At 41.5% G+C, this 24800-nt stretch overlaps 1 protein-coding gene across 1 annotated transcript; it reads left to right on the top strand.

Moving 5' to 3' along the window:
* Positions 1-6058: 6058 nt before the first annotated feature.
* On the top strand, positions 6059-23737 carry LOC124619278 (putative odorant receptor 92a). Its single transcript, XM_047145547.1, has 4 exons — positions 6059-6153; positions 8429-8533; positions 13787-13948; positions 23653-23737. The coding sequence occupies exons 1-4, from the start codon at positions 6088-6090 to the stop codon at positions 23707-23709; spliced, it is 390 nt and encodes a 129-aa protein (XP_047001503.1). The 5' UTR covers positions 6059-6087; the 3' UTR covers positions 23710-23737.
* Positions 23738-24800: the final 1063 nt, after the last annotated feature.

Genomic DNA, 24800 nt, shown 5'->3' with positions numbered 1-24800 from the left:
TTGCGGCTGCTTCGCCTCAGGAACCGCTCCATGCGCCGCGTGCTGTCGGCCTACCAGTGGTCGCTGGTGGTCACCGCCTTCGTGTACTCCACAGTCCCCGTCAACGCCAACGGTCTGCCGTTCGTCATGGCGCTGCCGTACGACGTCACGCAGCCGCTCGCCTTCGCCGCCACTTGGCTGTTCGGCGCCTACATCGTCTTCTGCGTGCACATAGGGACCATGGCTGCCGACTCCTTCAGCGTCACCCTAATCCTTCAGCTGCACAACCAGCTGGATGTGCTAGGGAGAAACCTTCGCAGCCTAAACGTCAGCCTCTCACAGTCGAAATTTTCTTCGTCTCAGACTTATTCTATGAAAAATAAGCAGCATTTAGAACATGCAAACCACGACATTCACTGTCGACTCCAACAGAGCGTCCTTCGTCATCAAGCTATCATAAGGTATGAATTGATAAATATGTACTACAATTAGCAACCCAAAACAAATAAAAGCATTTATAACATGTAAACCACGACATTCACTGTCGACTCCAACAGAGCGTCCCACGACATCAACCTATCATAAGGTATGAATTGATAAATATGTACTACAAGTAGCAACCCAAAACAAATAAAAGCATTTAGAACATGTAAATCACGACATTCACTGTCGACTCCAACAGAGCGTCCTTCGTCATCAAGCTATCATAAGGTATGAATTGATAAATATGTACTACAAGTAGCAACCCAAAACAAATAAATTTCGAGAATTACTCAGATGACGGGTTTAGTTTTGGACAAACAGAATTTGTGCATTTTCTGCTTATAGCGGTGGAAGTTTTATTCTGCTGTTAAAATTTCGGCACTACATCAATGTTAAGAGCAAATATTCCATGCACTGTCAAGACACAGATATAACCTAGAAGAAATGATACTCTTATTGGGTTGTGTCCAACACTATAGCTGGACTGGCTCAAATTTAGACATTTTTTTTTACTTGTGTTTGTGACAGAGTTCTTTGTTTCCATTGAATAGTAGTACCTTCAATCAAAAGAATGTTAGGCGGCTAAAACAGAAATTAATGAACTTCTTGGCTGCTTACATGTCTTCGGAGTTTGATTTATTGCATCTAAGCTCCAGCTATATCCAGATCTCCATATACTAAACATAATTATGAACTACTAATCAGCATCCTGTTTCTTTAGGCAAATATCGAGGAGTTGTCTCATACGTTAATCAAAGTGACAAGTTCAAATACTTGCTTAGATCAACAACATGTAGTCTGGGGTTGTGATTTTCTGACAGCATAAATCTCATTTACAACAGTGTATAGAGCCTCACAGATCAGTTTAAAATATTTCTAGAAGAAAATTAAGCCGTCAGCCTAGAAGATAAATGAAAGAAATTAGTAGGATGATGGAGATTTTGATATAAATTTTGCGAAATACTGAGATAAAAGAAACATTTTGGTAATCGTACCTATAACCAGAGTTCTGTCGTTTATTTTCCCACAGGAATCACAAAAGTTAAATGGATCTGAGCGCTATGGGACTTAACATCTGAGGTCATCGAACCCCTAGAACTTAGAACTTCTTAAACCTAAATAACCTAATCACATCACACACATCCATGCCCGAGGCAGGATTCCAACCTGCAACCGTAGCGGTCGCGCGGTTCCAGACTGAAGCGCCTAGAACCGCTCGTCCACATCCGGCCGCCAATCGCACAGGAAAACTGAAGACTAATACACAATGTATGTGTATACACATACTTAATCAAGAGTTTAAATGTTTACCCAGTCGTGAAAGGCCTCTCTGATTATGATTCACAACTACCCGTGTGTAGTAACATGCTAACCACAATGAAGTAGTATAATCGGAAATAGAGGTGTTAACTAACAGTCAACCGAAAGTTTCAAGTAAGCCTTCAGCAAACTGTAATGTGGTAGGTGTCAACGCCAAACTATTGTGTTTCCAGACGTATTTATATCAACGTTTAGAAACTGTTCTCCCACAAGAAAAAAGTTGTGGTCGTGGACTGCAAAACGAATAAACATATTATGTGCAAGGACGAGAAAAGTGTGTGAAACAGATGCGACAGGCAGAGAGGTAGGTTTCATTTCAAACTGCGTGGATTATTTTGGTGTCTTAAGAAAGTCAAGTGTACGAAACCTGTTCTTAAATAATTCAGTTAACTCTATATGGGCAATATTAAACAGAAAACAAGAACTAGAAGTTTAGTCAAGCAATATGAGTAGATAGTTGTTAACGAGAAAAACCAAATAGCAAGAAATGGCAGCCAGGAGCTGCTGTGGACAGTCCGAGACCTAAACTAACAGGACACGCGAAGGATTAAGAGCCAATGTTTCATACCTACACTAAATAAAACTACTGCATTTTCGGTTTTCAAATAACACAATGTATTGAGTCATAAAAACTGTGTGTCACTGACATAGGATTTATTTCCAGACAAGATGAAATACAGTTTCCTCAGATATATTTACAAGAAAAGTAGTTAGGCAAACACTAATAGTTACTGGACTTCGCTCTTACCTCCTCCACGAAGATACAGGGAATAATTATGTTCAGAACAACAGTAACACTCTTGCCAGAAAATAAAACTCTTAGTCTTAATTTTGAATTAGAAAGGGTATCGCCATAGATGGTCCGGTTTTTCAATTCAAAATCACATTATAGAAAAAAGAAACATAAAATATTGACGATTAGAATTTTTTGTGACTTGTCAAAAGCATTTGATTGGGAAGTTAACATTATTCTCCTAGAAAATTTCAAATATTGTTGTATCAGACATTTTGCTGGTTGCTAGTTCCGCATCATAACAAGTGATCCTCGATACCACCCATTAAATAGGTTAATACATTGACGAAAAATGATCGCAGAAGGAGCTGTGCACCGTAAAAGAAAGTTTATAAGCGTATTTGTATATCTGAATTCAAATTTCGCACCAGTCGCGTAAGAGAGGCGCCAATGGCACGACTATAGGGATGAAAACCAAGTTTGCTTTGAATTCGCGCCGTAACGATCGTGAAATTCAAGACTGGACATAGTCACTAGATGTTAGCCAAGAATGCCTTTGATGTGACAAAGACGCCATTATGAACACTTCACCGTGTTTGAACGAGGTCATGTAATAGGGCTCCAGGAACTGGATGTCCCTTCTGCGAGACTGCAGAAAGACCTGGCAGGATTGCTGGCAGCGGTCGTCACGAGAATGTACGGTCGCAAGACACAAGAACTGCGGACGGCCGCGTGGCACTACCGAAACCTTATTTATGTCATTTCATTGTAGCCATTTTTGTTTTAGTGGAATAAAAAAAAAAAGACGGAGTCCATCATGTTCGGCGTATGGCTATGGGGCATCGTACTATCTGTAGCAGTAACTGGAGCAGCAGTTGGCACCATAGTGACACGACAAACTGTTACAAATCGGTTACACCAAGGACAGCTGTGAGCCAGAAGTCCTGTATCGTTCATTCCACTGACGCCAAACGACCGCCATTTGCGGCTACAGTGGTGTCGAGAAAGGTCGTTGGAGGGCAGGGTGGAGGTATGTTGTGTCTTCTGATGAAAGCTGGTTGTGCGTCGCTGCCAGCGATGGCCGTGTGTTGATTAAAAGGAGGCCAGTTGAAGGCTTACAAACAACCTGTCTGTGTGCTAGACACACCGGGTCTACACCTACAGCCATGGTTTGAGGTACATTTTCGTATTACAGCAAGAGCACTCTTGTGGTATCCCACGCACCCTGAGTGCAAATTTGTACGTCGGTCTGGTGATTCGACTTGTCCTGTAGCCATTCATGAACAACGTTTCAGGGTGTGTTTGTCAACACGACAATGTTCCCTCACACATCACTGTTGTAATCCAGCATGCTGTACAGAATGTCGTAATGTGGCCTTGTCTTGCTCGATCACCAGTCTGTCTCCAACAAATCACATAGGAAACCTGCGCTACTCCAGCATCATGCACAAACAGCATTAACCGTCCCTGTATTGAGCAACGTAGTGCAGCAGAGAGGGAACTCCATCCCACAAGCTGACATCCGGCGCCTATGCCACATAATGCATTCACGTTTGTGTGCTTGTATTCGACATTCCCTCGGTTTCACCTGTAATTCGTGTACCAGCTTTTCACATTTGCAATGACTCACCTGGCGCGTACATTAACCAGTGATCTTACAATATTAATCACTTAAATATGTTACATAGACAAAAGTACTAACAAAATTTCATTCAATCTTTCTTTCTTTCGCTTACGCCATGGTTCCGCAGCGATCGCAGGGTCGGCGAGGTTACAACGGATTTGGCAGGGTTAGGTTTAGGGGTGGCCGGATGCCCTTCCTGCCGCCACCCCGTACCCCCCAGCATGGAATCAGTGTAACCCAACTGTCTGCTTCTAGTGTAAATTGTGAAATAGTGAGGACGTATTTCAAATGTCTGCGGCGCGTGTAACTGAGGCGGAACTTGGGGATCAGCCCAGTATTCACCTAGCCGGATGTGGAAAACCGTTTAAACACACATCAAGGCAGGCCGGCACACTGGCCCTCGTCGTTAATCCGCCGGGCGGAGTCCAGGAAGCAGCGCGTTAGCGCTCTCGTCTTCCCTGGCGGGTCTATTAACGAAATTTCATTATTGTACGCTAATTATTTTTTGGTGTTACGATTTCTTTCTGTCAGTGTAACTAATTAGCTAACTGATGCATGACCTCAGCATCGGACCCTTGTAGCTGCGACTTAATTCGGATCGAAATACTCCACGAGAATTCCTCACCCGTGTCTCCCGGGAATTAATGAATACCTTACTCTACCTTTATAAACAGACACACACACACGCAGACACAATCACACCCACGAACAGTCGTGCGTACAAACAGGTCTAACGTATCCGCTGCAATACATTCTGGTGCCATATTAGGTGCTTGCCGGTCACCTAGCTATTCATCTCTTGTCCTGAGTTTGAGGTTCTTGTGGGCGACTAGAGCTCTGTCGCTGTAGATGGCACTCTCTTGCAGGCTGCAATGTTCATAAATTGGTACTCTGGCTAATTTTAGCCCAAGAGATATTGACAAGATGTCGGTGAACTGTAGATTTAGACTTTCAAAATCTTTTCTTAAATAATTTACTATATTCACTAGCAACTCATCAAGAACATTAACACACTATATGAGCGTGGAAGTAGTTGCCAAAGAGTAACTGATAGAAACAAATTAAATTCTTTAAGAAAAGATTTTGAAAGTCTAAATCTACGGTTCATTAATGGTAGCAGAGCGTGGTTTCGATCCACGGACCTCTGGGTTATGGGCCCAGCACGCTTCCACTTTTTTTTGTTTAATGAACGACAGAAAGACACTAAACGCCTCTCCAACGCGGACGAGAGACAGACCCAGAATAACTTGGCTGACCAACTGACCAGACTCGCCCAGCACTGACAGCCTGCCCCCAGACTAACTCCGACTGACCGACTCAGATTGACTGACTGACACCTGACGAGCTCATAGGGCCCCTTAAATGCACGTGAACAGGAAACTTTTCCGCTTTCCCACCAGAGGGAGACACCAAAGCTGCGATTGCCACAGCGGCGCCACCGCCAGCGACGGAGGGCGACTGCTTCACACTACGCGCTGCGGCGCGATTTTCAAAACAGCAATTTTTACCACGGCTCTGTCGGCATTTGTATATCGGGTCGCTCATCGGCCTGATGTTCTCTGTCCGGTCCGCGTGTTTCATCGTCTTAGTGTAGACAGCCGCGTCTATCTTTGCTCTACAAAAGCATAAAACGGAGACAGTTGTCTGTATTCGCAAGGCTGTTGACTAATGTATTTATGTATGGCATCCATTCGTTGTGATCTCGTCCTAAGCATCTTGTTTTCTCATTATAGATGATTTTTTTGTAGAGAAAGCCGGTTTCATCAGAATTTGACCATTCAGCTTGAATGGTTATGTAATTAAGTTTTTTTAGTCACGTTTCTATTAAATGGTAATTTTATATGTTTTCTCGTTTAGCCTTCATTAATGAGAGCTTGTTTCTAAAGTACATTGTTGTTCTTGACATGTTGACAGGAACGTCGAGCTTCTGGAAGAGTGTTTAGGCGGGATGTTACTGGGACAGAGCCTCTCCATTGGGACGTCCTTCTGCATGCAGTTGTTTCAGGCCGCAAAGGTAAATTTCGCGCCTAGCAGTTGTGACGACAAGTAATACCTTCGTCTACAATCAGACATTCCTGATAAGGTTCTGAACGACATCTGTTATGTCCACCGGTACTACTTGGAACCGTACAAGAAACAGTGAGCCTAAGCTTCCTTCCTCACAATCGGCTTCTACTGTTCTTTAATGTCCGCCTTGTTCTACTGTCCAGATGTGGACGCAGAAACAGAATTCCTTATTTTAGTGCAACTGTGTTGTGTGCAGTTATATTTAGGGGAAGCTCAACTTGAGAGTCATCTTCCACTTTTATGATCCCATAATTGTTTTCGCGTGGTATTTCTAATCAAGAAGTGGAATAAATCTTTTCATTTCCACGTAAGGCCATTAAAACGGTAAGAAAACGAATCCGGGAGAGGTAGAATAGGACACCAAAGAGCCCTACTCTCTCCGTTTGCCTGTCCTGCGCCCTCGGGAGGAGAGAATGGAAGGTGCAAAAAAGAGAAGGTAAAAACTCAGGCAGATCTGTTGCTGAAATAAAATTTTAATTCTGTTAACTTAATATTAAATTTCATCCACTCTCTTTTCAATCGCACGTTTCACTTATTTCGGAACTCAAGTCGCATGAAAGGGTATGGAAAGGACTTCATTGTGATGTAAATACGCAGGAAATGCGTCTCTGTGGGAAAATGTAGTACATTCTTAGAGGACATTTGGGAAGTTGGTGGAATAATGTACACGGACGTTTCAAACTCTTATAATTGAACTAAGAATTTTGCTGGTTTGTATTTTGTTTTTCAAAGCAATGAAGTAACTTTGAAATGTTGTTTACACTTGAATATTCATTTCAAAGACGACACTACGAGTTTCAAAGAAGAAATGCGAAATAAGTGGATAAAAAGTTTCAATCGTGTGTGAAACATTCCTTATGCTGTTGATACATGGGTTACGTGCAAACACTGGTGCTAGCCGCTGTAAGTTTTACTAACAATCACGGTGCACTAATCTCCCTTTCGACATAGGTGATTGTTAGCAAATTTTTGTTTGAGTACCTATAAGTTTCAGAATAGCTGTGTGAATGACATCTGTCTCATATCCAAAATTGGATCTAGATTCATACACTAAACAATTCATTTTATCAGAGTACCTATTTCAAGACACGTTGGCTTCTCGCAAAACTAGCTCTGTGTTCAGTATAAACCCATTTCGTACGATATGTGATCCATATCGAACATAAAATTCCTATTCCGCCAATACTGTAAACCAAGACACATAAGAATTAAAGACATTACCTGCAAGTGGACATTGATTTATATCAACTGGGCAGGCTGGAAATATGTGGTGGACTATGATTCGAACCCAGGACTCCTACTTACTAGGCAGATGTGCTGACCCATACATTATTTGGACACGGTAGTCACCGCAACCGCACGGACAGCCCTAGCACGCGTCCCGTCACACCATAATTCTCAACTTGTAACACACACTACTGATGTAGTTCCCTTGCTCATTACTCGCAACAACTTGCCGACTCCTGTGAGTGTTCGAGCTTGGTGTGCTTCTACACAGAAGGGATCACTGGCCGTCGTCACCTTAATTATATATTGTTATAATACTTAATACATCTTCACTTCATTTGTGTCTTGATTCATAGTGGCTGCAGGATGGAGTTGGTTCTTTGGGATATGTAAATGAAAAATTAGTTACAAAACATTTTAAATTTGTAACAGTAAATGCACATCTTTTTCTTTCAAAGTGTCTGTGATATCCAGTACACTGACTCCAGTAGATACTGCACACTCTTCTTCTAACTTACAATTACTTACACTTAAGCCATCATTTTTCCGCATTTAGTTAACACTGTAAAATAAAGTTGAAGTGAAATAGTGGCTCGAGACACAGTTCGCCTGCAATTATATTCATTCAGTTCTTTTGTTTATGGTGCATTAAATTACGAAACCAAAACCGCTACAGAGTGAGTAAATGAGTATTCATTTATACTTTCTCACACGTAATTTTTATAAGAATAAAAATCATGAGACCTTAAATCTCATTTTCGTATCACTGTAGGACATCAATATTTTCCATTGTTGTCGATCCCATGTTTAGAAACCAACACTGGGGAATAACTGCAGGAATCCTACATTTAAAGGTGCTGGGATCTGTAATGATGTGTCAAAAGTGTATATGACATGTGGATAACTGATTAATGCGTGTGCAGTGTAGATATATGTCTGTGCTGTTATGGACGAAGAGTATTGACAGAGTAATAATAACCTTGCACTTCTTTCAGCGGGCTAAGGGCGTGCAAGAACTTAGTAAGACCTGCAGCTACCTGCTCACAGCATTTTCAATGCTCTTTGTGTACTGCTGGTTTGGGGACGATCTCATTTCGGAGGTATGTACGAGATATGATCCATGATAAAGTCAGAAACAGAGTAATACAGCAGAAATCCTGTTTAGTATTATATTTACTTTTCCTGTTGATTACATACTGTGACAAGTTGTTCAGCTGACGTCACTGTTGATGCTTGCGTCAGATGCGTGACAGTATGGTATAAGCGCTTGTCTAGTGTACTATTCACGCACTGTGTTGTTGATTACTATTACTAATCTGTGTTAGAATTAGCAATAGTATGAAAATTAAAACTATTTCTAGATTCATGAATAAATATTTGTTCTGTCCTATAAATAATACATTGCTCGTCTCTGGAATAACGACTCCCAGTATTCAAAATCGTTAAAAAACTAGATTTTGTTCCCTGAACTGCTTGATTGACTTCTATTTAGAGCGGTGGGTATAATATCTTGACTTGTATATCTGTTGATAAACTATATAACACAACTTAAATTAAGTTAAAATTAACACATCAGTAGTTAATGATGATTCGACAGCGTTATTGTAGCTGCAGGTCCGAGGATCGGTACTCATCACCTGTTGGCCTGTAGATGGAGGAGTTTTGTGACTTATCAGGAGACGAAGTTTATACATTATGGACAGTTACTGTCAATCTAAGCATTATTCCGAAATGTTTCCAATGTGTCGTGCCATCATCCTTCCCAGCGGATTTCACAAGCCGACCATCCTCTCTGTGTGACACCGATGTATGGTCCGGAGTAATCATAAGACAATCAATAATCAATGCAACTTTCCTGTTTTCTGTTAAAACCAGTCGTGAGGAAGGACAAATAACCAAATATTGTTGTGTATCAAACTTTTGTTTAAAATAATATATAATGAGAAAAAGTTTGTAAGGAAGAAACAATTGTCCTCTGGTTTAAAGGCTGTGTTTATTTTAAACTTACTCACAGAAATGGAACCAAGCTACACATTTTCACAGTATTGCGTTATCTCTCTAACACAGTCGGTTTTTACAGAAATCCTGTAAACTGTCGTTTAAAAAAATATATAGTCTACATCTAACTGAATGTTTACTAAGAGATTCATATAAAAATTTGTAGAAAGACAGTCAATAACCTTCCGACAGTTTTGCTAACCACTTCAACCCTTCCAGCCCCCCCCCCCCCCCACTCCTTTTACAATACTGCTGACATTTCGCTGACACTTCAGGATTTCCCTAGAGACATCGCGGGCTAGTAACCTTACAAAATTTGAGGAGTGCGACCACAGTTTCTGCTCTTATAGAGTTTGGAAGCATCTGCGACCATTCAAAACAATTCCATGAAAATTTAACCTGATCCAAAGGAGCAAAGAGTTCATACACTTTTCCAATGTTCCTGTTTAAGGTCCTCCACTGACATGATCATGGCGGTGTGACATTTACATGTGTGTGAATAAAATGGCCTATCCATCATTTTGATTTGTAGCTCCTTGTATTGGCCGTGTTTGCAGTTAAAGTTGTTGCATGAGAGGTCCGTCAGTTTTGCAAAACACCGTTTTTCTCAGTACCAAGAAATGTTTCGGCACGACTGTGCCATCATCAGTGGGTTTTCATTTTTTATTTATTCTGCAATGTGAATATTATTGTTGCACTTTTAGTTCAAACAATAGATCATTTCTTTTTGTAAATACCTTTACATTTGTTGTGCATGAACTTTCTGGATCACTTGTGTGTTCATTACTGCAGGTAGCTTGTCCTCTGCAACCAAACGATGTTGATGAGAAAGTTTTTTGCTGGGAGTTAACCTATCTTCCCGAATGTTATTTAGTTTTTCCCGATGTTTTCGTGCCTATATTCGTTTCTGCTTACGTTTTCGTATGGCAAGCACTTCCATTCTGCGAATCATGCTGAGGTGTTGTGATGCACACGTAACTATAACAAGTATTTTCAACAAATAAAGTAGTAAAACTCTTTCACTTCACCAGGACACAGTGTGATTGGGGTTTGTTATGTGTCCCAGCCCTGTCAGCCTTCATTTGTTCACCAGAGAGTTCGGCCCCAAATTAGAATTTTGCTGCATTTTATCTTTGTGTGTGTGTGCATTTGTGCGTGTACGCTTGTGTGTGAGTAGATTTTCTATGTTTTTGCTGTTTTAGGAGGTTACTTTAATGTGTTAAATAGCGTGCCCTTGCAGAGTGTAGTGTATTCGTTTAAGACCTGTTTTCCTTCTGCTACTGCCTTCTGTATATGGAAGTTTTCCTCAGTGGCCAGTTTGCTGTATAGACTGTGGCTGGGTTTTAATATTCTTAAGTCTGTTTCTATAGTGGTTGGGTGGTGACTGTTGGCTACAAGGTGGTCAGGAAATGTGCTATGGGAGCTGTTTCTTTTTAAAGTTCTGAAATATTCTAAATATCTTGTTTTGAAGTTTCTGCATGTTTATCCTATGTACATTGACTGGCAAGTGTTGCATGTGGCTGCGTGGGGGGTGGGGAGGGGGGGGGTGCGGGGTCATGTATTTGTCCTTACAATATGGTAAGTGAGTTTTACTGAAAATCAGCAGAAGTGGCATGGAAATAACAGAACTCACTAGGCAAAGCAATGAGCCGATGAATTGAAAATAAGGACAGGTCCTGGGCAACGCTTGGTTAACAGCAATGGAAGGAGGAGACTAAGATACACCACTACTGTGGAAAAAAACTGAGAGGCACGATGTGAAGCATTTCAGTGTGTGCTAGAGAGACGCTCAAGACTATGATCGTAAGAATATAGTATGAGAGAGCTGTTCAACTAAGGGTTGCACAAGTCCTACACCACCACAGCGAAGCAATATTCGCCGTCTAAAAGCCATTTGAAAACCATAAGTCAACAAGTCCGCACACATTCAACACCTCCACACACAGCCAGCCTCTTCGTAATAAAATGTACTGATGCTTTGGAGTAAAAGTCGTTCTGTCATATGTCTCAACATAACGATTACCAGGAAACTGTCGCTGAACTATTGTTAATAAAATGAGGAGTTTGTTCTTTCCGTATTATGCTTAGTGTTTGATAATAGCATTACAGCAGTTTCTGAGTAAACATGCTACAATTAATTTTGTAAGGCGTAACTATCACAAATTACCCTTTACTGTCAAAATATCTTATGGAATAAAAGGCATTTTTTCAATTAAATTCATGCAGCTATCACACAGATCTCTTTATATCTGCTTTCTTGTTCTCCATTTCTTACTATTTATAAACGTAATTACGAACAATTAGATTATAAAATAGAGTAACCAAACTTCATCGCCTCCTAATATGGGATTAGCATTAAAGGCTCGAAGAAGAAGGATAGCTATAATAAAATTCGCTAATGACGTTACTAACCTCTGCGAAACTGTGGAAGAGCTTAGGATCTGTTTGATGGAGTGAACAGCATTAGGAACACGGAGTATGAATTGAGAGTAAACAAAAGAAAGGTATACGTAATGACGAACAGCAGAAACGACTTAGCGAAAAATGTGATATCTAATATTGCAGAGCATGTTGAACACAAAGACATTCTGGTTCACGTGAAGCAAATCAATGCATGATTGAAGATTTTAGGAAGATCTAAGTGCCAGACAAACACAGGCAAAGAGATCACTGCTCGCCAAAAGTAATCTGTTTGTGCCAAACACAGCCCGTACTTTTCAGAAAGAGATTTCTGAGAAAATACGTCTGGATAACAGTAGGAAAGGTAAAGTCACAAGAGAGGCAGTAAATGTTTTGAGCTTTAAAGTGGAAGCTAGGCAGTCAATCTGATCTTCTTGTTTTCTTGTGACAGATCCTCTTATTCACCTCGCGAAAATCGAAATTATTGAGACTACAAATGGAAAATAATCCGGGTACTATCAATCTTGAAATATGGCAGAAATTTTAACTATTTGTTCCTCTCGAATACTAGATTCAGTTATTGATACGGTAGAACAGAACGGTGTGTTGATGATGGTGCCTTAAACCTCTAACGAGTTGCCAGCAAGACTGTGGATATCTTAGGGTTCTCGCATCAGCTGCGGGAACAAGTCAACGAAATTTAGTAGCACAAGTCCCACTACTGTGTTCTGTGCATCAGTTACAACAGTCGTGTGCCCCTGCGGGTAAATGTCTGCGCTTCCTAAGAAAGTTTAATCAAACGATAGTGATAGGGAAATATTAATAGCTTGTACATTACTTCCAGTTGGTACGCTTGATGCTAGAAGTGTTTAAAAATAGGTAACTGTATGGTAATGCACACAACAATAAGTGATTAAGATATTAGCTTATTACAAAGTAAATGATAAATCTCTGAAGCCTGTCGTATCACTACATTGTGTAAGAACAGTACCATAATCCGCTACGAAAGAGAAAGTACAAGTGAAGTCAGTAACAGAGAAGACGACAGAAAAGATTTGTTTGAAATAGTTTGGGTGGTTCTTTATAGCAAACTGCATCCAGTACACTAGGACGACCAATTCTACGAGACAGCTCAAGCATTTGAAACGCCTACTCAGTCGTAAAGACAACAGATGTCGAGTGAATTCGCAGACGCAATAATGGGATTCTCACAGGTCATGGCAAGGTATTCCAGTGTTACAGGGACCAAACAACAAAAATGATAATCTCTAAAAAATTAAAGATGACCGTTTTCTCGTGAAGAACCTGTAGTCGATACTGAATGTGTGAACATTCAGCTAGCACCACAGTATATTGTGTGAGAATATGGAACGAGAGCTTAGGAGGTATACCGACATACGGAAACACTCATTTATCCTTTGCTCCCTACGTGACTGTAATAGGACATAAGATTTCGAATGATGGTACGAAGTTATTTGCGCAGTCCACTATAAAGTACTGAAATAATTACAGCTTCCCGTCTTACAGTATTTAGGATTAAGCGTAGTATAACAGAATAGCTACGTTCCTGTTATAATATTGTACAGCTTCTGCAGTGCAAGCTTTACTGCGTATTATACATTTCCGTACATTCAGCCTTCCTATACTATAGGAGCGTATAAGCTCCTATCTCAAAACATACACGTAAGAAGACGACATTAGTCCCTTCCAGAGGCGTTTCCTCCCTGTCAGCGTCGTAGACGTATGGCTAAAAGTAATGCCATTCTGAAACTGAACAACAGATTAACTGTACTTGAATGAAAATATTAAACTGACCTTAGCGAAGCTTTTCATATTCATCTGTAATTTATCTTGTCTTTTACCCCAGAAATAGCTCTTTGATTAAAATCGTAATATGCCATAGCTATTACTGTAGGAATTATTTATTTGTTGGTGACGCTGGTCATTCGTTCCAGAGCGAAAAGCTGGCGCTTTCGGCATACGACGCGGCGACTTCCCTACAGGAATGCCCGACGTCCACCAAACGATCGCTGATGCTTCTGATGCTCAGAGCCCAGCGGCCGTTACGCATCACTGCTGGTGGCTTCTTCGCTCTCTCCAGAGAGTCCTTCGTGGCGGTAAGCGTTTCTTCAGGCGCAACCATAAGATGTTACATCCATAGGTCCGGGTGTGAACAACTTTACAGCACTGATGCTATGCACTACTGACCGATCCGGTACTGATTCCCACTTTGCTACCAATGAGCGAAACATAAGAAGAAATTTATTTCATGCTGACAATACGACTTTGGTCTACCCTTCGCTGCTGTCCCAAGCGTCATTCTTCTGCACTGCTTGGGTTCGTTTAGGTAGTTTTCGTCGTGTAACTTCCTTTATCTTGTCTTCCTCACGTGAAGGGGTTGTGTTAGCACCGGTCAGAAACCGGTGTTACCCCCTTACAGTTTAATGGATATTCCTCGGAGTAAAACACGCTAGGGAATACGTCGTAATCGACTGACTGTGTAAAATTACCATTTAATTAGCAAACGTTTAATTCCCAATAAAAACTGTTGTTGCCTCATCAAGTCACGCATGAATTGACAACATAGCTCAGAACAACCTGGTCTATATACACTTCTCTATTTCTACTTTTCATTATTTATTTATTTTATAATCGAGACATGATATCAGGTGAGACATAAAAAATTTGAACTATGTCGTAGGGGACTATCACTCCTTATGGAACTGGAGCTAATTGTTCATATAAGGATAGAGCCTGGCCTATGCGCTGAAATACATCCACAGGCACTATCAACCATCGATGAAGTAATATGACTGCCATACGAAATTTCTCAGGTTGCAAAACTGTCGTAAAGTGAAACAATAACAGTTGGCCGGGGGGTGGTGAGTGAGAGGCGAGTGGGACTCGGAAGTAGTACAGACGAAATGTAAAGTAGGAATTGACTGCCCATATATCGCACTTCACTACTTCAAGTGTAAGAAGGTGATACTTATAGACTGAACTTCCGCAGAAGAGATTTCTCTGCCACCTGTGACCTCTAACGCCTTAACAACCTTTGAATGTACGAGCCGGCACGGTGGAAGAAATAAATTCCATCGGTGCCGTGTCTGCCGCTGTGTGTCTCAAGGTGCTGCATTTACATCGTCTTATGTGTAGTACCGCAAAGTTCTTAAGGAAGAATTGCAAGTGCGGCACATTCATGCTTCAATATTCTTCTATTAATTGCAAGGGAAGTGACTGAAGCTCGTTTTTATGACGAAAGTTTTACGTGCTTAAGTTTTTATACATATGAGAAACTTTGTGGAACTGGTGAACTAAAGAAAAGGGCGCAATGTGTTAAGTTTGCGAAGACCAAAAGTCAGAAAAATGCAATATTATTTTTGAATATAGCAACCGGCATAGGGTCATTCGACATGGCCAAATACAAATATTTGGTCAAAACGTTGTTCATGCCCAATGGGCAGCACATCGGAAAGAAACTAAAATTAAGGCTACAAGCCCCTGAAACTAGATCTTGTGAATGAAAGAAACTGTAAGACACCTTCCTTACATACAGTTAACTAAGCAATGGATACCGATCGCTATGTTTTGTCATACCAAAAGCCAAAATAATGACATAACGTTTCTCACGGGATTTTCGAGTGCAAAACGCATACACAAGGTTCTGCGTAGTCTTAAAGCTCGAGTGAGTTCCAACCATACACATGCAACACAAATACTCATTATTTACTGTAATCTCAGCGTACTGCTGAAACACTTGATTTCGTCTATCTCTGAAACACAAGGCAAGTGTCTAACGTCCATTATGTGCTGCCAGGTACCATGTGCTGCTTGCCAAAACTACTAGAAGTTTTCCTGCCGAAATATACGCTCCCTATGGTCTGATAGGCCAGCGCTGGTCAAAGCTTCCATGTGTTCCTTAAAGATACCTGCCGATTCCTTAAGAAAGATCCACCACCGTAGCAGAAAGAGTGGGTTCGGATCGGATTGTCTTTGAGTTGAAAAGTGACTTATGCATAGTGCGTGAGTGCACGATTCGATAGAAGTTCGCGAAAAAGCCTCCTTCTTCCAAGCGCTGTCAATACTGACTTGAGCTGTGTTCTCTATACATTTGGCTGTTTCTGTTCTACAGACTAAGATTCGTGGAGCGAAGTCAGTAAGTGAAAAGAGATTCACAACACACCAGTTTCTGTATCATAACACCCACATGGAGGCATGCTCTCTGCTTAACAATACATACTCACCTCTTAGACGAAATAGGGATTTCTGATCCTTTAGTAGGTGCGAAATTTGCTTATCGAGCCGGAAGCAGTGCAAGGAGTTTAAAAATAAGTCTGCTCAATAGATGTTGCATTAAATTCCAGGTTAAATCACCACTCTCACTGTGATTTTACAGCAGAATGGTAGGAATACGACGATGAGTCGACAAAGGGTTTTGTCCTTTCTCTTCTTTTCATTCATATCCATACAAAGATGACCTCACTCTGAATAAAGGCTGATCGAACTCGTCCACTCTGTTGCACATTTGGTAAACTGTGTGTGCTAAGGAAATAAGAAGGACCTAGCAGCCAGTGATTCTAACAAACTATATTCAGATCCGATGTAATGAATACGGTCACATAACTCTTATCTGACATTCGCCAGAAGGTTTCACATGACTAACAACAATTAATCTAAGTTGATAACGCCACATAACGCCTGTTCTTTGGTTTACAACAGACATCAGCGCCTTTTGAAGCACTTAAGTAAGTGGATAGCGTTGAGTTTTGTGATCGTGGGATTGTGTTCAATATGCCAAAGGAAGGTAAGAATAGAATCTTTTGACGAAAGGCATCCCTTTCGTGAAGCAGTTGAAGGTCTGTGATATGCTTTCTATCGAAGATTACAGTTTAACTGCTCCATAAAGCGAAGGGAAGTGCAGTTACAATTTTTTGAATTCAGGATTGGGTAAGATGATTCTACAGATTGCTGACAAATTTCACCTCAACAGAGCACTCATAGTACTACCTCAGTATCACGTTTTGCTACATATCTGAGGGATGAAACAACTGAAATGTCTGACACAGATAACAGCTCTTCTTTTAATCTTACTCATCCTCGGTCGTATTCTGTTTCCATCTAAACAGAGAATAAGTGTTCATAGAAAGTGTACACTCGTGCAACAGGTTAAAAGTAAATTTACGTAGTCGTTTGGATTAGCCACATGTCCGCTTGTTTACAGAATAGCAGTGTATCTCCACCTGTTTGATATGGATACGGATTTAATTAGACTTACGAAAAATGGCTTTGCTGTTTTGTACAGTTATCTAGAATTGAAATAAGTTACCATAATGTAAATGTGAAAACTAATTAACTGTTCCCCTTAAACCTAAAGTGCATACACAGTATATACTTTTATTTATCACTTTACTGACAGAAAAATGAATTTTTCCTGACATTGTGTATTAATGGCAGCTGAAGAGTAGTGGATTAATGGCAGTTGCACCATTGCTATAAGACTCCACCAAGCAGTGGGAAACCAATAAATTGCTATTAAATTGAAATTTATTCAGCAACGCATGCGCTTTGGTGGGTATTGCTAATTCCACCGTGTCTTTTACCTCAACAGTCGCAGTTTACTTGCCTTCCTGTTTCGTTTTATGTCTGTATTGTCTTGAAGGTTATAATAAAAACAGTTCCAATCGTAATGTCACGCTGTTCAGTGGATGGGTGCAGTGGTATCTGCCTGTACGTGACGTATATTTCAAAGATGTTGCTTTGCTAAAGTGTAACTCTCTCAAACTCCTAAACTGCTCTACCACGATCATAACCTCCACTGGATAGTACGCAGCCATTATCCAAAATGTACTTCAACTGTAAGCTGCAACTTAACTCTACACCGGATTGCATAGACTTGTTTGTTCTGATCGTGACGTGAGGACTTAAGGAACCTCATTTTCGTTCATCGTTTAATCCCAATAGTATTGTCGGGTGTACCAACGGCGTCCAGGAATATGGTCATTTCAGCAATCCTGTCAATGAGGAAATGGCACTGCTCTCTAAAAGATGATAATTAGCACATTACTGCTCCCATTTGCCTGCATAGGATGTTACGAGGACCTGGAGGATACGAAGGCCTAAAAAATGAAAAAAAATTAAAAATTGTTCAATAAAATTTCATAACTCTTCGTGATTCTAAAACTATACATTTTGTATAGTACCTCATCATTTTCGCACTGAAATGCCTTTTTAAAGCAGATGAGGCGCTTGATTGCCTAGCTGTCACACTGCTGTCAAACACAAAACCTTCTTTACAATACCTCATTATTTAATTTTGACGCCGCTATTTCCATAGCATCTCGTTTGTGTAATATCCTTGGACAATATGTCGACTGTGCTATGAACAGGGATTTATTGCAATTGATCTTTCTGTCCAGACAAATGGATACCGTGAGTTTACTTATGTTGTCCATGTGAGTTTACTTTGCAAACTTGTTGTGACTGCGATTTTGTGTACTATTCTTGTCAGACACTTGGATGTATTAGCTGTTAACCTGATGCTGCGGTAATGGCCGCACTTCTCGGCCCTTGCAATTTTCGAAATCGTGTGGATGATATATTTCTGAATGTGTTTTCATATGTCGCCAGTCTCAGAAATTTTGCCCACCAACGTCAATAGTCGTATTGTTGTCACTTGCCCCCAATGTCATTCCCATGGAATGCTATTTATCCCTTCTGTCTTATTTAATCCTAGGTCATCCAAAGCTCTTCTAAACTATAATACAGGATCCGTTATCTCTTCCCTATCGTTTTCCTATTGTTTCTTCTTCTATCACGTCGTTAGAAAAGGCTTCACTATCATACTGACTTTCAATGTGCACTTTCCACCTATTCTCACCCTCCTCTGCATGTAGCAGTGGATTTCGCATTTCATACCAGACGCATTTTGCCTGTGTTTACTGGTTTTCCTGCTTCATGTTTGCATCCTTCGCACACCACTGCTTTCCCTCTCTTCAAAATGGTTCAGATGGCTCTGAGTACTATGGGACTTAACATATGAGGTCATCAGTCCCCAGTTCCCTAGAACTTAGAACTACTTAAACCTAACTAACCTAAGGACAGCACACACATCCATGCCCGAGGCAGGATTCGTACCTGTGACCGTAGCAGTCTCGCGGTTACAGACTGAAGCGCCTAAAACCGCTCGGTGACATCGGCCGGCTTCCCTCTCTTCATTAGCGGAGGTTGACGCCTAAAGACGACGTCTTTGTACAGAAATAGCCGGCAGTCTTTTTTCCGTTTTCAGCTTTTTTCCGCTGCATTGGCACTGTACCTCACCTCACTTACGGGCCTCAAGTTCCATAAGTGAGGTGAGCTACAGTGCCAATGCAGCATAAAAAAAGCTGAAAACTTAAAAAAAAATGCCAGATGTGTGTATACAAAGACGTCTTTAGATGTCAACCTCCGCTGATGAAGAGATGAAAAGCACTGGTGTGCAAAGGATGTAAATATGAAGCAGAAACACCATTGACCATAGAAGACGCTTTGTAAATATAAGTGAAACGCATCTAGTGTGAAATTCTTCTTCATTAATTGCAGCAAGATTAAGACGGCATATGTAACAATAATTAATTGTTGCACCGGCCGTGGAAGATGACCATGGAAACAAATGTGACGTTTGTTTATATCAGCAATGTACCACTATGCTTGTTTTAATTCTATGCTTAACGTGTGTACACTTCTGGCCATTAAAATTGGCGTGCCACAGATGCGAAATTTAACCGACAGGAAGAAGATGCTGTGATATGCGAATGATTAGCTTTTCAGAGCATTCACACAAGGATGGCGCCGGTACCGACACCTACAACGTGCTGACATCAGGAAAGTTTACAACCGATTTCTCATACACAAACAGCGGTTGACCGGCGTTGCCTGGTAAAACGTTGTTGTGATGCCTCACGTAAGGAGGAGAAATGCGTATCATCACGTTTCCGACTTTGATAAAGGTCGGACTGTAGCTTATTACGATTGCGGTTTATCGTATGGTGACATTGCTGCTAGCGTTGGTCGAGATCCAATGACTGTTAGCAGAATATGGAATCAGTGGGCTCAGGAGGGTAATACGGAACGCCGTGCTGGATCCCAATGCCCTCGTATCACTAGCAGCCGAGATGACGGGCATCTTATCCGCATGGCTGAAACGGATCGTGCAGACTCGTCTCGATACCTGAGTCAACAGATGGGGACGTTTGCAAGACAACAGCCATCTGCACGAGCAGTTCGACGACGTTTGCAGCAGCAGGGACTATCAACTCGGAGACCATGGCTGCGGTTACCCTTGACGCTGCATCACAGACAAGAGCGCCCGCGATGGTGTACTAAACGACGAACCTGGGTGCACGAATGGCAAAACGTCACTTTTTCGGACGAATCCAGGTTCTGTTTACAGCATCATGATGGTCGCATCCGTGATTGGCGACATCGCGGCGAACGCACTTTGGAAGCGTGTATTCGTCATCGCCATACTAGCGTATCACCCGGCGTGATGGTATGGGGTGCCATTGGTTACACGTCTCGGTCACCTCTTGTTCGCATTGACGGCACTTTGAACATGGACGTTACATTTCAGATGTGTTACGATCCGTGGATCTACCCTTCATCCGATCCCTGCGAAACCCTACATTTCAGCAGGATAATGCACAACCGCATGTTGCAGGTTCTGTACGGGCCTTTCTGGATACAGAAAATGTTTGTCAGCTGCCCTGGCCAACACATTCTCCAGATCTATCACCAATTGAAAACGTCTGGTCAATGGTGGCCGAGCAACTGTCTCGTCACAATACCCCAATCACTATTCTTGATGAACTGTGGTATCGTGTTGAAGCTGCATGGGCAGCTGTAGCTGTATACGCCATCCAAGCTCTATTTGACTCAAAGCCCAGGCGTATCAAAGTTATTAATACGGCCTGAGGTGGTTGTTCTGGGTACTGATTGCTCAGGATCTATGCACCCAAATTGCGTGAAAATGTAACCACAGGTCAGTTCTAGTATAATATATTTGTCCAATGAATACCCGTTTATCATCTGCATTTCTTCTTGCTGTAGCAATTTTAATCGCTAGTAGTGTAACAAATTTAATGGAATCTGAAGATGCATTTCGTGTTTTTGTAGAGTACAGTAACACTTCTGTAAAATGGCTTCGATGTCAGAAATCCTAAGTGTTGGAGTATCTTTTATGCCTTCTGAATACATTTTCCACCATTTTTGATCTGAACTTTGGACCGGCACTGGCGAAGCTAAAAATTTATTTTTGTTTTTATTTTATTTTGTATAAAATTTTTGTATTTTTATATGTTTCATTTTCTTTGCTTCTGAGTGATTATAGACGGTTGATACTTTTGTGTATTGTGATTGGCCTCAAAACATGGCACTACAGATAGTGTTATGTTGCCTGCTCTACATTCGTATCTCGTTTTTCGGCGCACTTTCTGCTTCGAGCGTACTGCGCACCGACGCATTTGCGTAGGTTTCTTCGTCTTTTCCATCTCAATGAACTTAGGGAATAGCCTCCTAGTAAATCTTAGAGGATTCTCGTCTCCAGAGCGCGTTCCTCTGCCAGTTTCCCTGCGGTCTTTTACGTAAGCTTCAACAAGCTCTCTTACCAGACATAAATGAAATTCCGCTAGTTGCATTTCCCGTCCTGATACTACTCTGTGGAGAGCATGGGTATTTAAAATGCGCAGATCCAGTACGTGGAAAATGAACCTTTTGTACGACTTGACAGTCTTTCGTACTGATTACACTGAACTCAGCAGCATGTCAAAGCAGTCAACAGCCCCCATACTCTTGTTGTAATCTGCAGTACATTGTGGTTTCCTTAATCTTTCACCTGTCTTTCTGTTTGTCTTTTTCATCTCAACCATATCTGCACCATTACAGGTGGTCAGCCTCCACACTTCTCTTTTGTCACATTTCATCGCAAGGATTGTTTCAGTGGACATAAACTGTATTTGTCCTCGTTTTAGTTTGTTCTGTAATTTTGGCATGTTGCTTCTGTTTTTGCGAACAGTACCACATGCGTTTATTCCATGGTTATGAAGTCACAGAAACGGGTCTGGGCTTGAATACCAATTATCGACATAGAGCGTATGTCCCCTTCTTAAAAATGGTTTCATCAAAGTTGCTACTACGTCACCAATTTTCCCCAGATTGTGGAAGTCAATTTCAATATCTGTGCCCGTGTAAACAATAAAATCCACGATATAACCCGTCTGGCAGTCACATTGAACAAATGTTTCTATTCCAAACCTACTGCTTTTGGAGTGAATGTACGGTCTGAACGATAATCGCCCTTTGAACAACAAGAGGCTTCCGTCAATGCAGAGCTTTTGGTATGGATGAAATGTGCTGCAAATGTTGCGCGAATTTTATCAACAATATACCTAATTTTAAATTACCTGTCTCCTTCATTGCTGACAGAGTTACCACTGAAGTGAAGCATTCTTAAAATTATCCGAAGACAGTCCCTGGACATAATTTCGACGAAAACAGTAGTGTTCAAGAGTATGTCTGTGGACAAATAGTCACTGATTTTCAGCTTTTTCATACGAGCCATTAGCATAGAAACAGTGATGAAGGAATACAGTTACTTGAAACCCTTTTCGTTCGATCTGGACAAACGACAATGCTCTGATTCTGGCGTATTTTCTTTCTCATATAAAAAAATCTGTTGGTTTCATCTGTTACAAATTTCATCAGTTCTTCCGTTAAAAATGTCAGGAAGTGTTACAAAACACTTGAATCTGGCTCTAAACCACAGTTGTGTCAAGAAGATGAAGCATCGAACGCATGCATAAATGGACGAAAATCACTTTTCTTCCAGTTAAACGTGTCGCTAAAGCGAGCTCTTTTCACTGGCACTTCACTATCACTCTCAGACCCATCAGATTCTGAATGAGATCCCTCCCTTGTTGACAGATACGTTGTTCCATCTGAAATACACGGCACAGGACTGTTACTTCGAGATTCAGTAAAAGAATAATCAATAGCATCGCTGTCGAAAATTTCATCCTCACTGTCGCTTCTAGTGAGAATTTCGACGATTTCTTCGTCTGTACAACCACGACGGTGTCCCATTTTCTTCTCAAAACGTTAACGGTGTCAACAGACAGTAAAAGCACAGATGAAAACTGCAACACAAGAACACAGCAGCAACCGCTCACGAGACTTCAACTGAGGCGGCGGAATGCTAAACAGCTACTGCCGGCCGGAGTGGCCGTGCGGTTCTAGGAGCTACAGTCTGGAACCGCGTGACCGCTACGGTCGCACGTTCGAATCCTGCTTCGGGCATGGATGTGTGTGATGTCCTTAGGTTAGTTAGGTTTAATTAGTTCTAAGTTACTACGAGCTCGGTACGAATATACGGCTGGGCGCGTTAACCAGGCCAGAAGCCACAGGGGAAGAAGCGGCAGCGCGTCTCAACACGTCAGGACGACACAGGTGCCACCTAAGGCGGCGCTCGTAGACACATTCAGAGTACCATGTAGAAGGACCGGTGGCTCGGGTAAACACGTTAAGAGAAAACAGGGACAGGTACAAAGGGGCGCGTCAACACCTCCAGAGGTGTTAAAGGGTTAAGAAAAATTTTATGGTGGTAATTTACAAATAATGAGATTCCAAGTAACAAGTATCGAGAAATGTTCCATGTTAAGAAGATTACGTTTCTGTTTCCTTTAACTGTGTAGAATTTGAGATTTAAATATGCAGTAGAGCAGAACACTATTTCATAATTAATTAAAATTACACAATCCATTGTTTCTAATACATCTTTGCTTTCTTACAGGTTTTGAACGCGTCATATTCATTCTTCGCCATTCTTCGTAATTTCAAGGATGATTAGAAGTGCCTAACTTCTGTCTGGATTGCACCTTCCGACTGCGTGAAATACCGGCTTTGCTGTAGGAGTACAACTTAATGCATTAGGAATCAGACTGACCAATAAAATGATATTGCAAATGCTTCAGTGTAGTATGCTAAATGAATCAGTTCCCTATCGACAAACGAGCATGCGCTTACTTACACGCGCATACGCACACGCACACACACACACACACACACACACACACACACACACACACACAATTTTTTTAAGTTTATCGTTTAAGGCCAGGTTGTAAGGGACACCTTATACATGCTTGAAAATAACCAAATCATAGATTTCGATCCGATCCTATATCTTGGAACCAGACGAAACGGAACACTGCTTTAGGATAGTCATGCACTGATTATCGATTGAGCTACAGAAATCTCCTTAGCAGCACAAAAATTGCTGAACTGAAGGCAGCTAATCTTATTTGTTGGAAAATAATTGTGGAGAATCCGTGTGCAGATATGAGCCTCGAGAATATCTTTCACATATTGCGTAGGACGATGATCAAAGGTTGACTAAATTTCCACCGAGAGATCATCGAAGAATTGAAACACAATTTGGGAATAGTGAGAGATCGTCGAAGAACTGAAGTACAATCTGGGGCGGCAGTGTTTAGCGGACTGGCTAGGCGCTCAGCAGGCAGTGCGGCACTATGTTTTCGATTTGTTTCAAACTGTTGCATCCTTGAGCCCCCAATTACCAGATGTACATCTATTATATTACTTTGCACTACAATTATTAATGAAGCGTGATCCTTGACCCCTGTAACCGGGGGCGTCACCCGAGAACCACTAGATGTACATCTGGTAATCGGGGGCTCAAGGATCGCTTCATCCCCACGACGGCGTCAGCCCCTCCGAAAAGCTCCTTGGACGGCAGCACTCTCACTCGTCCTTCGTATGAGAACATCTCACCATCCTCAGTCCGAAAACTAATTCTAATGGACATCGATCACAGCCAGCTGTAGTCGCCCACGAAGAGGCGCCCGGTTTCTTGTAAATCGATGTGTGTCCCACCCTCTTGTCTTTCAATGCAGGTGGGGAGGGGGGAGAAATGATTCT

Source organism: Schistocerca americana, chromosome 6 (assembly GCF_021461395.2).
Source record: "Schistocerca americana isolate TAMUIC-IGC-003095 chromosome 6, iqSchAmer2.1, whole genome shotgun sequence".
Lineage (NCBI taxonomy): Eukaryota > Metazoa > Arthropoda > Insecta > Orthoptera > Acrididae > Schistocerca > Schistocerca americana.
Note: the sequence above shows the minus strand (reverse complement) of the source record. Positions and strands in the feature narration are given on the sequence as shown.